The sequence below is a fragment of the Zophobas morio genome, unplaced genomic scaffold (genome assembly GCF_036711695.1).
Source record: "Zophobas morio isolate AGI-343-1 ecotype UQ-CSIRO unplaced genomic scaffold, CSIRO_AGI_Zmor_V1 ptg000075l, whole genome shotgun sequence".
NCBI classification, from domain to species: Eukaryota; Metazoa; Arthropoda; class Insecta; order Coleoptera; family Tenebrionidae; genus Zophobas; species Zophobas morio.
In genome coordinates this window covers 1,353,051-1,367,253 of record NW_026972180.1, presented here as the reverse complement: position 1 = coordinate 1,367,253, position 14,203 = coordinate 1,353,051, and the positions used below count along the sequence as shown (strand labels likewise).

Below are 14,203 nucleotides of genomic sequence, written 5' to 3'. Positions count from 1 at the left end.
AGTTTTCGATATTCTGATTTTTCGATATTTTAATTTCTAATCTGAATTTTAAATTTATCAATTTTTCATTTTTTTTCTGTTCCTCGTGTTTCCGATTTTTCATTTTTTTTATTTTAATTTTCTAAATTTATCGTTTTTTTATATTTCAGTTATTCGATCCTTCAGTTTTTCGATACATATCTTAAATTTTCGATATTGTAATTGTCCGATATTTTAAATTTTAGATGTATCAATTTCTCGAGTTTTCAGTTTTTCCAATTTTTCGGTTTTCGATTTTTCAATTTTTCCACATTTCAGTTTTGCGGTTTAACAATTTATCATTTTTTTAATTTTTCGCTTCTTCAATATTTTGATTTCTCGATTTCTGGTTTCTTGATTTTTCAATTTTCTGATTTTTTGATAGAATTTTTCGATTTTAAATTTTTTTAATTTATCGTTTTTTTTTGATGTCCCAATTTCTCGATTCTTCAGTTTTTGATAGTTTAATTCTTCCTTTTTAATTCTTTAATTTTCCGTTTTTAATTTTAGATTTATCAATATTTGATTGTTTTCATTTCCGGATATTTCGATTTTTTAGTTTTAGGTTTTTCCGTTTTTCTGCATTTCAATTTTCCGATTTTTCAATTTTTTGATTTCTCGATTTCTGGTTTTTTGATTTTTTAATTTTCCAATGTCTTAAAGTTTACATGTTTTGATTTTACGATTTTTGATGTTTCGATTTCCCGATTTTTAATTTTTTTATATTTCAGATTTTTGAACATCTCGGTTTTTCCATTCTAAAAATTTTTCCACTACGCAATTTTTCGATTTCCCATTTTTTCAGCATTTCAGTTATTGCGAATTTTTCAATTCCCGGATTTTTCAATTTGTCGAATTTTTAAGTTTTCGACTTCCCATTTGTCGATTTAAATTTTTTTAATTTATCAGTTTTTTCATGTTTCAAATTCTTGATCCTTCAGTTTTTGATATTTTAATTTCTCGATAATCTAAACTTTAGATTTATCAATTTTTCGTTTCTTCAGTTTTTCGATTTTCCTATCTTTCAGTTTTTCCATTTTTTAATTTTAAATTTATCAATTTTTGGTTGTTTTCATTTCCTGATCTTCCGATTTTTCGGTTTTACATTTTTCAGTTTTGCGATTTTTCAATTTAATTTGTATAGAGTACCCATAGGATTTTTTTTTCCTCTACTCTGTAATTTCTCTGTTAAATAAATAAATAAAATTTGTCAATTTTTCAATTTTTCGCTTCTTCAATTTTTTGATTTCTCGATTTCTGGTTCCTTGATTTTTCAATTTTGCGATTTCTTAAATTTTACATATTTCGATTGTACAATCTTTTGATATTACGATTTTCCGATTTTTAATTTTGTTAATATTTCAATTTTTCACTTCTTCGAATGTCCGAGTTTTGGACACCTCGACTTTTCTATTTTTTAAATTTTTCAACATTTCAGTTTTTGTGAATTTTTCAATTTCTGGATTTTTGGATTTTTCGATTTTTCAATTTTCCGATTTCTTAAATTTTATATTTTTCGAATTTCCGAATTTTGGGTATCTCGGTTCTTTCATTTTAAAAATTTTTCGACTTCCCAATTTTTCGATTTCTCGGTTTTTCAACATTTCAGTTTTTGTCGATTTTTCAATTTCTGTGTTTTTCAATTTTTCGATTTTTAAAATTTTTGAATTTTCGATTTTTTCATGTTCCAATTGCCCGATCTTTCGATTTTTCAGTTTTTAGATTTTTTTTTTGATTTCTCGATTAATCGATTTCTTGATTTTTCCATTTTTCGATTTTTCGATCTATCGATGTTTCGATTTCTGGATTTTTAGATTTTTCAATATTTCAATTACCTATTCAGTTTTTCGATTTCCCGATTCTTCAATCTTTCAGTTTTGAGATTTTCCACTTTATCGTTTTTTCAATTTTTTGATTCTTGAGTTTTCCGATATTTTAAATTTTAGATTTTTCAATTTTTGAATTTTTAATTTTAGATTTATCAACTTTTTGTTGTTTCGATTTCTCGATCTTTCGATTTTTCTATATTTCGGGTTTTGATTTTCAGATTTTTCAATTTTTCGATTTGTAGAGATTTCGATGTTTCGATTTTTCGATTCGTTGTTTTTTTTTAATTTCAAATTTTTCAATTTTTGAACTTTCGTTTGGCGATTTCGCGGTTTTTCGATTTTTCGGCTTTTCGTTCTTTATATTTTTGGATTTTCCAGTTTTTCGATGCTTCGATTTTTTAATTTTTCAACGCTTTAGTTTTCGGATTTTTCAGTTTAGGTATGTATTTTTCAATTGTTCAATTTTTCAATTTAACGATTTTTCGATTCTTCGGGTTTTTCGATTTTTCAATTTCGATTTTTAAAATTTCGGGTTTTTCGAATTCTCGATTTGTCGCTTTTTTGATTTTTCATTTTATCGACTTTTAAATTTTACATTTTTATATTTTGCGATTTTTTTGATGTTTCAAATTTTCAATTTTTCAACATTTCTGTTTTGAAATTGTATTTTTGAAAAAGTCGTCTAAAAATTCAGAAAAAATTCAGGGATATCGACATCGACGTGCTGATTCCAAAAATATAGCATAGTATTTTTTACATAACCCTGGTGATTTATGAATCCGCTTTGATTTTTTACCTTAGGCGTCTAAATTATCTCACAAAAATCCAAATTGTTTCAACAAATTTCATACCAGGATAAGTATACTGATGGCTCATGGTCACAATTTTTATATTCGATTAAATAATGACGTTTTTTCTATCAATCAACAATTTTGTTGCTTTGCAAAATGCAAGTAGACATCGTGTTGGCATATTTGCAATGACATCGAGTAAATTTTATTTTTAAATAGAACTTCCTTCGCCTCTGAAGCATACACAAACAAGTGCTGCCCAAAATTTTGCGATTGCTCTGGCAAAGCACCAGTCTTGTTTTGATTGACAGTTTCACACTGGGTGGAGATTAAGGCTCCCATAAACTACACAAAATGTTAAACGGGTATCGAGCAATAAAATTCATATAAATATCGGTTCATTATACACGAACGTGGACTTGTTTCTTTATATTTAATCTCCTTCCTAGCACGCTACAGCTTGAAAAATCGTCAACTTTCAACTAGGCATTTATTTAATTCAAACGTTTATGGTTTAAGACGTCTTCGACTGCTCGTTTTTCCATTTTTGATTGAATCATTTATTCATTGTCTTTTTTTAGTAGGTATTTCCTAAAATTGAGTAAACCCGGGGTCACTCCTTCCGATCGATCCACCTCGCCTCCTTATTGTTTTTACGATCCAGTCGAAAGATAAAGGACAAAGCCTCCATTTATGGTTATTACCTCAGTAAAAGTCGTTTATTTCCGCTGGCCATTATCGAAACAGCGGCTTCATCTTGTTATAGCCGTCGTACACCATCGGAGTCCAGAAATAATACCTCGTCCGGTTATTTATAGAGCAAAACATTCGAAAAGTAATCGTATACTTGCTACAAGTGATGTATTTTCTTCGAATCGACCAGACAGGATAATTTAATCCACGAGCTAACATCGACTCGGCACGCAATTTCATTGTTGTGGTAATCACTCGAACGAGGCGAGAGCTTAATTAAAATAATGCTTCTTTGAAGTGCGTCACGTCGGAAGCGGTCCCGCAGGAATCTAGCGACGATTTTTTCCTGCGGACTGCAACGGGACGACGGGTTCGATTCAATTGAGGACAAAGTCCCAACTTTTATTGTTACTTTTAATCTCTTTTTTGCTTAGAAATTTAACAACAAGATAACTATTCTCATTCGCGGTTCGTTGGGTCAATCAGAAATATTGACCTCACGGAGAGTATTATGCCTAGATAATTCCTTTGGATGAACTTAAAGCAGACGGAGACAAATAAACATAGCCCCATAAGAAACAACGTGGTCAATGACCGCGATCCATCGAAGATCAATGAATTTAACAATGATTCTAAGGGTGTAGTTGGCCATGGATTTCAAAACAGTCGTTTTCAAAACTCTTGGGAGCGAAGCCTGAAAATGGTTTATTCTGTTGAACAAGAGACCTTCATTGTTATGTTTTATTGTCGCAGTGGGACTTCGTAATCTATTCTGTAACCGCTTGTAAGCAAAAATATCTGCCCATTAATAATTCAAGAAACATCGTCAACAAAGAGAAATCTCGTGGAAGATCTTCAGTATCTGAGGAAGTTGTTGATGATTTGTGACGATTTGAGCAAAATCCGCAAACATCTTTGACAAAATTTCCTCAGCAGTCTGGAGTTTTTGTTGTAACATGAAATTGAACAAGGCGTTGACGAAAAAATTACAGAACATTTTTGAAATTAAAAAGAGAATGAACAAAATGGTGAACATGAGCAATGTTTAATCGCAATAAATTTGTTTCTTTTTATTGTAATGAATTATTTTGATTTTTTAAAAAGGTATGAAGCATTTAGACAACCAGTTATACAGATGCGTGTGGTATTTGTCGTGCGTCCTTGGGAATTTAGTAAGGTCCAAAACTGAGAAGCGGCACGTGTTCATGACCTATTTCAACCGTTTAGTCTTTAATTATCTCTTTCTTAATTACGAACTCGAAATGTTCTCTCTAATTCAGGAAAAACTACTTAGAGCTGAAAATAAGTCGTTGACAAACGATCAGAATTTAAAAACAGTGGCTAACATTTAACGAAAGTGAAGATTAAGAACAGAAAAATCTAAAGACATTAAGCGCTACTTCCGCAGATTTTTCAGTGGCTGATTTTGCGAGTTATAGCAGAAATGTTTTTAGTTAAGTTTCGAAGGAGATCCATAAATTTCGAAATTTTCATCGACCAATTTTGGTTTTGAAAAAATTGTCTAAAAATCTTCGTATTTCAATGGCCGATTTTGGAAGTCAACGAAGAAATGAGGCCGAAAGTAACTTTTGGGCGTTGAAATGTACGAGAACATATTTTCAGTTACTTTTCGAAGGTGCCCGAAAAATTTCAAAATTTTGATTTTGAAAAAGTTGTCAAAAAATTTTGAGACAAAGATTTCGAAGTGTTGATGCCAAAAAATGTAGCGATTTTATGGTTCCAGGGCAAGATAGATTTTAGAAATGCTTATTCGGTTGAAATGCCTTTTTTTTTAAACCAAAAAACTGATCTACATATTTTAATGGGCGATTCTGGAAGTTATCGAAGAAATGATGTAGAAAGTAGCTTCTGGATGTTGAAATGTTCGAAAAAATATCTTTTGTTAGATTTCGAAGATGATCGAAAAATTCCGAAATTTTCTTGGGGAGGTTACGAAAAAATTTTGGTTTTAATAAAGTTGACTAAAAATTCTGAAAAAATTCAGGGATGTAGATTTCGATATACCGATTGCAAAAATATAGTCTTTATGGTTTCGGAGCAAGATTTTAGAAATAGTCGGCTTGAAACGCAAATTTTTTAGAAAATCCAAAAAAACTGTCATTTCAGAAAGTGATTCTGGAAAAATTGTAGGAATTATCGAAGAAATGAAACTGAAAATAGCATCTGATGGTTGAAATATACAACAAATTGTCTTTAGTTAGTTTTGAAGGTGTTCGAAAAATTCCAAAATTTGTATTGAAAATTTTTGGTTTTGAAAAATTTGTTTAAAGATCCTCAAAAAATTCTGGGCTGTAATAGATTTCGACGTGCTACATTCAAAAAAATATCGTTTCAGTTTCTAGACAATATTTAGTAATATTCGATTTGAAACGTCATTTATGTTAAATGTGAAAATGGTCCTATTTCATGGAAGAAATGAGGTCGAAAGTAACTTCTGGACGTTGAAATCTGCAAGAAAATGTTTTTAGTTTTCATGGAAAGGTTACCAAAAAACTTAGGTAGGTACCTTGTAGATTTCGACATGCTGAATTCAAAAATATAGTTCTTTTGTGGTTCCGGGGCAAGAGTTTAGAACTATTTTTTTCGAAATGCAAATTTTTCAAAAAATACAAAAAGACTATCATATTTTAATCTAAAAAATGCTCATATTTCAATGGTCCATTTAGGGAGTTAAGGAAGAAATGAAGAGGAAAGTAATTTTTGGACATTGAAATGTACGAGAAAATGTTTTTAGTTAATTTTCGAAGTTGGTCGATAAATTCCGAAATTTTCATAGATGAGGAATATGCAAAAATTTGATTTTGAGAAAGTTTTCTAAAAATACTCAAAAAATTATGGTAGGTAGATTTCGACGTGCTGTTTTAAAAAATCTAGCGTTTTTTTGGTTCCCGTGTAAGAATTTAGAAATATTCGGCTTAAAATGCCATTTTTTTTAATTCTAAAAAACTGAAATATTCCAGAATCGGCGATTCTGGAAGTTATCGAAGAAATGAGACAGAAAGTCACTTCTGAACGTTGAAATGTGCGAGAAAATGACTTTTGTTATGTTTCGAAGATGACCGAAAAATTCCGAAATTTTCATGGAAGGGTAAGGTACGAAAAAATTGTGGTTTTGAAAAAGTAGACTAAAAATCCTGAAAAAATTTAGGGATATAGGTTTCGACATGGTGATTTCAAAAATATAGCGTTTTTATGTTCCGGGGCAAGATTTTAAAACTATTTCCGAAACGCAAATTTTTTAAACGTCAAAAAAAACCTGTCATATTTCAACGGGTGATTCTGGAAAAATGGTAGCAAATGTCGAAGAAACGAGACTGAAAGTAACTTGTGGAGGTCGAAATATACAATAAAATATATTTAGTGAAGTTTCGAAGGTGGTCGAAAAATTCAAAAGTTTTCATTGAACAATTTTGGTTTTAAAAAAGTAAATAATAAAAATAGATTCCGACGTGGTAATTTCAAAAATATAGTATTTTAATGGTTCCGGGGCAATATTTCAGAATTGGTCTTTTCGAAATGCAAATTTGTTAAAAATCCAAAAAAACTGTCATATTTCGACGGGTGATTCCGGAAAAGTGTTAGGAATTAGAGAAGAAATCAGACAGGAAGCAACTCCTGGAGGTCGAAATATGCAATAAAAATGTCTTTAATTAAGTTTCAAGGCGATCAAAAACTTCAAAAATTTTCATAGAAAAATTTTAGTTTTGAAAAAGTAGATTAAAAACCCTGAAAAAAATCAGAGATGTAGATTTCAATGTGCTCATTTCAAAAATATAGCATTTTTATATTTCCGGGGCGAGATTTTAGAGCTATTTTTTTCGAAATGCAAATTTTTAAAAAATCCAAAAAAAAAAATGTCATATTTCAACGGTTGATTCTGGAAAAATATTAGGAATTATAGAAAAAATGAGACCAAAAGTAACTTCTGAGGTCGAAATATGCATTGAAATGTCTTTAGTTTAGTTTCAAGGCGGTCAAAATATTCCAAAATTTTCATTGAAAAATTTTGGTATTGAAAAAGTAGATTAAATATGCTGAAAAAATTCAGGGATGTAGATTTCGACATGGTGATTTAAAAAATACAGCATTTTTATGGTTCCGGGGCAAGATTTTAGCATTATTCTTTTCGAAGTGCAAAAGTGATTTTGGAAGTTATCGAAGAAATGAGGCCGAAAGTACCTTCTGGGTGTTGAAATGTAAGAGACAATGTCTTTAGTTAATTTTGGAAGGTGGTCGATAAACCCCGAAAGTTTTATAAGAGAGGAATGTGCAAAAATTTTGATTTTGAGAAAGTTGTCTAAAAATCTTCAAAAAATTCTGGGAGGTAAATTTCTACGTGCTGATTCCAAAATCTAGCGTTTTGGCGGTTCTGGGCCAAGATTTCAGAAATATTCGGCTTGAAATGCATTTTTTTTTTAAATCCAAAAACTGATAGATATATGTAGGTATTTTAATGGGTGATTCTGGGAGCTATCAAAGAAATGAGAAATGTTTCGAAGATGACCAAAAAAATCCAGAATTTTCATGGAAAGGTTACGATAAAATTTTGGTTTTGAAAAAGTAGACTAAAAACCCTGAAAAAATTCAGGAATATAGATTTCGACATACTGAGTTCAAAAATATAGAGTTTTTATAGTTCCGGGACAAGATTTTAGAACTATTCTTTTCGAAATGCAATTTTCTTTAAATCCAAAAACTGTCAGATTTCAACGGATTATTGTGGAAAGATGGTAAGAATTATCGAAGAAATGAGACTGAAAGTAACTTGTGGAGGTCGAAATATACAATAAAATATCTTTAGTGAACTTTCGAAGGGGGTCGAAAAATTCAAAAGTTTTCATTGAACAATTTTGGTTTTAAAAAAGTAAACTAAAAGACCTGAAAAAATTCATAAAAATAGATTCCGACGTGGTAATTTCAAAAATGTAGTATTTTAATATGGTTCCGGGGCAATATTTCAGAATTAGTCTTTTCGAAATGCAAATTTGTTAAAAATCCAAAAAAACTGTCATATTTCGACGGGTGATTCCGGAAAAGTGTTAGGAATTATAGAAGAAATGAGACAGAAAGCAACTCCTGGAGGTCGAAATATGCAATAAAAATGTCTTTAATTAAGTTTCAAGGCGGTCAAAAACTTCAAAAATTTTCATAGAAAAATTTTAGTTTTGAAAAAGTAGATTAAAAACCCTGAAAAAAATCAGAGATGTAGATTTCAATGTGGTCATTTCAAAAATATAGCATTGTTATAGTTCCGGGGTGAGATTTTAGAGCTATTTTTTTCGAAATGCAATTTTTTAAAAAATCCAAAAAAAAATGTCATATTTCAACGGGTGATTCTGGAAAAATATTAGGAATTATAGAAAAAATGAGACCAAAAGTAACGTCTGAGGTCGAAATATGCATTGAAATGTCTTTAGTTTAGTTTCAAGGCGGTCAAAATATTCCAAAATTTTCATTGAAAAATTTTGGTATTGAAAAAGTAGATTAAATATCTTGAAAAAATTCAGGGATGTAGACTTCGACATGGTGATTTCAAAAATACAGCATTTTTATGGTTCCGGGGCAAGATTTTAGAATTATTCTTTTCGAAGTGCAAAAGTTTTTGAGGAAGTTTTCTAAAAATCTTCAAAAAATTCTGAGAGGTAAATTTCTACGTGCTGATTCCAAAATCTAGCGTTTTGGCGGTTCTGGGCCAAGATTTTAGAAATATTCGGCTTGAAATGCATTTTTTTTTTAAATCCAAAAACTGATAGATATATGTAGGTATTTTAATGGGTGATTCTGGGAGCCGTCAAGAAATGAGAAATGTTTCGAAGATGACCAAAAAAAATCCAGAATTTTCATGGAAAGGTTACGAAAAAATTTTGGTTTTGAAAAAGTAGACTAACAATCCTAAAAAAATTCAGGGATAGGTATAGATTTCCACATACTGACTTCAAAAATATAGCGTTTTTATAGTTCCGGGTCAAGATTTTAGAGCTATTCTTTTCGAAATGCAATTTTCTTTAAATCCAAAAAACTGTCAGATTTCGATGGGTTATTGTGGAAAGATGGTAGGAATTATCGAAGAAATGAGACTGAAAGTAACTTCTGGAGGTCGAAATGTACTAGAAAATGTTTTTAGTTAAGTGTTTAAGGTGACCGAAAAATTCCGACATTTTAGGGTGGGAATGCAAAAATTTTGATTTTGAAAAAAATAGTCAAATATTCTGGGATATAATTGATTTTAAAGTCTTGTTTGCAAAAATATAGCGTTTTTATGGTTCCGGGGCAAGATTTTAGAAATAACTGGTTTGTAATGCCATCTTTTTTTAATCCAAAAATCTGAAATATTTTAATCAGCGATTCTGAAAGTTATCGAAGAAATGAGACAGATAGTAACTTTTGAACGTTGAAATGTGCGAGAAAATGTCTTTTGTTATGTTTCGAAGATGACGAAAAATTCCGAAATTTTCACAGAAAATTTACGAAAAAATTTTGGTTTTGAAAAAGTAGACTAAAAATCCTGTAAAAATTCAGGGATCTAGATTTCGACATGGTGATTTCAAAAATATAGCGTTTTTATGTTCCGGGGCAAGATTTTAAACCTATTTCCGAAATGCAAATTTTTTAAACGTCAAAAAAAACCTGTCATATTTCAATGGGTGATTCTGGAAAAATGGTAGCAAATATCGAAGAAACGAGACTGAAAGTAACTTCTGGAGGTCGAAATATACAATAAAATATCTTTAGTTAAGTTTCATTGAAAAATTTTGGTTTTAAAAAAGTAAACTAAAAATCCTGAAAAAATCAGAGATGTAGATTTCAATGTGGTCATTACAAAAATCTAGCATTTTTATAGTTCCGGGGCGAGATTTCAGAGCTATTTTTTTCGAAATGCAAATTTTTAAAAAATCCAAAAATCTGTCATATTTCAACGGGTGATTCTGGAAAAGTGTTAGGAATTATAGAAAAAATGAGACTAAAAGTAAAAATGTCTTTGGTTTAGTTTCAAGCGGTCAAAATATTCCAAAATATTCCAAAATTTTCATTGAAAAATTTTGGTGTTGAAAAAGTAGATTAAATTTCCTGAAAAAATTTAGGGATGTAGATTTCGACATGGTGATTTCAAAAATACAGCATTTTTATGGTTCCGGGGCAAGATTTTAGAATTATTCTTTTCGAAGTGCAAATTTTTTTGGTGATTTGGAAGTTATCGAAGAAATGAGACCGAAAGTACCTTATGGGTGTTGAAATGTAAGAGACAATGTCTTTGGTTAATTTTGAAAGATGGTCGATAAACCCCGAAATTTTTATAACGGAGGAATGTGCAAAAATTTTGATTTTGAGAAAGTTTTCTAAAAATCTTCAAAACATTCTGGGAGGTAAATTTCTACGTGCTGATTCCAAAATCTAGCGTTTTGGCGGTTCTGGGCCAAGATTTCAGAAATATTCGGCTTGAAATGCATTTTTTTTTTTTAATCCAAAAACTGATAGATATATGTAGGTATTTTAATGGGTGATTCTAGGAGCTATCAAAGAAATGAGAAATGTTTCGAAGATGACCAAAAAAATCCAGAATTTTCATGGAAAGGTTACGAAAAATTTTGGTTTTGAAAAAGTAGACTAAAAACCCTGAAAAAATTCAGGAATATAGATTTCGACATACTGACTTCAAAAATATAGCGTTTTTATAGTTCCGGGACAAGATTTTAGAACTATTCTTTTCGAAATGCAATTTTCTTTAAATCCAAAAAACTGTCAGATTTCAATGGGTTATTGTGGAAAGATGGTAGGAATTATCGAAGAAATGAGACTGAAAGTAACTTCTGGAGGTCGAAATGTACTAGAAAATGTTTTTAATTAAGTGTCTAAGGTGACCGAAAAATTCCGACATTTTCATGTGGGGAATGCAAAAATTTTGATTTTGAAAAACATAGTCAAATATTCTTGGATATAATTGATTTTAAAGTCCTGTTTGCAAAAATATAGCGTTTTCATGGTTCCGGGGCAAGATTTTAGAAATAATCGGTTTGTAATGCCATTTTTTTTTAATCCAAAAAAACTGTCAAATTTCAATGGGTTAGGGTAAATGTGTACAAGAGTACGCACTTAGTGTAAAACTGTCAACAACTTTTTAATTTTTTTGGATAGACAAATTTTATGACATAGGTTCGTTATATACATGTTTAGAGATCAGATATATTTAATTGTACGCCCCAACACCACTATATTTTAAGAGTAATTTCAATTTTTGTCAAGATGTGTAAATGCGCACTCCTAGACAGTTCATTGTACAAGAGTGCGCATTTGAACGCTTATGAGTACGCATTACATTTTATGAACAAATATTTGTTTCTAAGGTGAAAATAAATGGGAATAAGTGACTACAGACTACACATAAAACGGGAGACCTATTTCTTCGTACTTTAGGGGTCTTGAAAAGACGAGAAAACGTAAAAATAGAGAGTCGGTCGACGGACTCGATTACAACACGCTCAGAAAGTAAAAATAAAAAAAAAAAATCACCATAACCACCACCACACAACTTGAGAAGCAGTACAAAGTAGTAGAGTTAAATAATTCATTATCGTATGATATGTATCTCCAAGACTATTAGACTACGTATTGCAAGCAATGCTCACTCTTACACAATACCTCGCTACGCACTCTTGTACATTTGTACATAACCTAATGTTTTCAAAGTCAAAAGCTTTTGATGGACAGAAAGTGTAAAACTGTTAGTGTATAACGACACCTTAAAAGTTACAACTAATGAAAATTATTACTGTAAAATAAAAGAACTGGTACGTACCTTACAAAAAACTAAAACTATGAGCGGTAAAAATTACATCCACACAACGTGTGAACATAAAATCGTCAGTACGACCAAACTATAAACTATATTCAGGTCACTTTTGCACCTTTATCTCAGGTTTAGCATTAAATTCTGAATGGTATAACTACATCTTACCCAGATGGCACTAATAACCAGAAATCATCAGTGCGTACTCTTATACATATGCGCACTCTTGTACACATTTACCCTATTATGGGAGTGCTCGAACAAAATGAGGGCGAAAGTAACTTCTAAATTTTGAAAAGTACGAGAAAATGTCTAGCTAATTCCGACGGTGGTTGAAAAATTCCGAAATTTTAAATTTTAATAAAAATGTAAAAACTTTGGTTTTAAAAACGTTGTTCAAAAATCCTCAAAATACTCTAGGATGTAATAAATTTCAACATTCTGACTCCAAAAATATAGCGTTTTTATGGTCCCGGGAGATGATTTTAGAAATATTCGGTGTGCAATGACAATTATTTTTCAAATGAGGAAATAGGTAAGAATCCAATGGCGTGAGATCAGGCGATCTTGCAGGCCATAGATCTATAGACTAATGATTCTGTCTTCATAAAATCGCTGTAGATAAGCGAGAGTTTCCCTAAATGTATGTGCAGTCGCCGCATCTTGCTGGAAAACATTTTGGCTAATTCATTTTGATGACTGGATAATGAATACATCTAGAAAATCGGTCCAGTGTCTTAAAAAAAATTCTGAAATTTTAGAGATGTAGCGTAGATTGTTTGATGATTTATGTAGCCCTACATCTTTGTTTAACACACTATTATACCAACTTTGTAGTGAAGTGAAATTAGGTTTTCTACACATTTGGATCTTAACCCTATAGAAAAATCAAAAGAGAACGTCCGAAGTCAACTTCCTCAGGTATAAGTATGTTTCCCGGACTTCACCCCCCCTCTCGCAACGCATCTGGCCGCCGAAAAATCCCCAAATCTGTGTCCGCGCATCGTCCCGCGGCCTCGCTAAACGCCGCTTGTTGACCCACCGCCGCCGCCGCCCCCGGGCGCCCCCGCCCGCCCGCCGTCCGCGTCCAAACAGGCGGCCGGCGCCCGAACAAACAAATTACGTATGCATCAATCCAGGCCGCGTACACAGCCCAGGGGAATCCGGGAGAATACCGGACTATCCCGGAATATCGACCGTCGTGATGCTCTTATCTAGCTAGCGGCGGCGTGGCATCGCGGTGGGCGGGCACGGCGTGCGCGAGCCGGTGCGCGCCGGCGGCGGGCCCGCGTGCGACACACGTCCGCCGCCTCCGCGCCGCCGCCCGACGCAGCCGACCCACCGCCGGCGGTCGCGCATTGCTTCGGACGGCGAGCGCGATCCGAATCAAAAATTGCGGCACAGTCGCCGCGGACAAGTGATAAAACATGACAGCGAACCGCGGCCTGCGATTGGTCTGAGCGTGCATGAAAAAAGACGATCGGGATTCGCATTGTCTCCGTCCGAGTCTTGGCGGTGTCAGTCCATGGTGCTATGAGGAGCGGGAGAGTGCGCGACGGAGAGTGAAACGGGAGGATGAGGTCCAAGTCGGTCGCGAGGAGGGTCACGGCTCAGGGTGAGTTTTTCGCACTTTTTTCCTTGGGTTCGGGCGATTTTTTTTCGACGGTTTGGGAGGGGGTGTGCGAGCGGACAGTGTGGAGTGCGTCTTGATTTTTCGACGATTACGCGGAAAATCGCGCGTGTGTAGGGGAGGGTTTGGCAGCATGGAGCGACAAAAATATTCATAATAATCGAAAAAAAAAAAAGTGAAGTGATTTTAAATAAATGCGTATTTTTCAAGTTTAAAAGCCGCGAAATTCTAGTAAAACAGTTTTACATTAACCGTTCAGTCAAACTTCTGTCGAACCCTTGCCTTACTTCAGAACAAGTCACGAACAATGGGGTTCTGAGTCAAAGAAGAATGTAGATCAACACATAACTTCTACGTCGTCGTTCAAACAGTCACAAATGTGTTCTTAAAACGTAAATTTTAAATTTTTGTGGAATTGCACCCTCGAACTTTCGAT

General features: G+C 32.7%; 1 protein-coding gene across 2 annotated transcripts in view; it reads left to right on the top strand.

Moving 5' to 3' along the window:
• Positions 1 to 13,661: 13,661 nt before the first annotated feature.
• LOC135143758 (transcription factor hamlet-like) overlaps positions 13,662 to 14,203 on the top strand; it is a 321,297-nt gene continuing 320,755 nt past the window's right edge. The window contains exon 1 of one of the 2 annotated variants that reach the window (XM_064075684.1): positions 13,662 to 13,752. In XM_064075684.1, coding sequence (XP_063931754.1) covers positions 13,713 to 13,752 — 40 coding nt within the window. In that variant the 5' untranslated portion in view covers positions 13,662 to 13,712. The remainder of the gene's footprint in view (positions 13,753 to 14,203) is intronic. The other variant, XM_064075691.1, reaches the window with a different exon arrangement.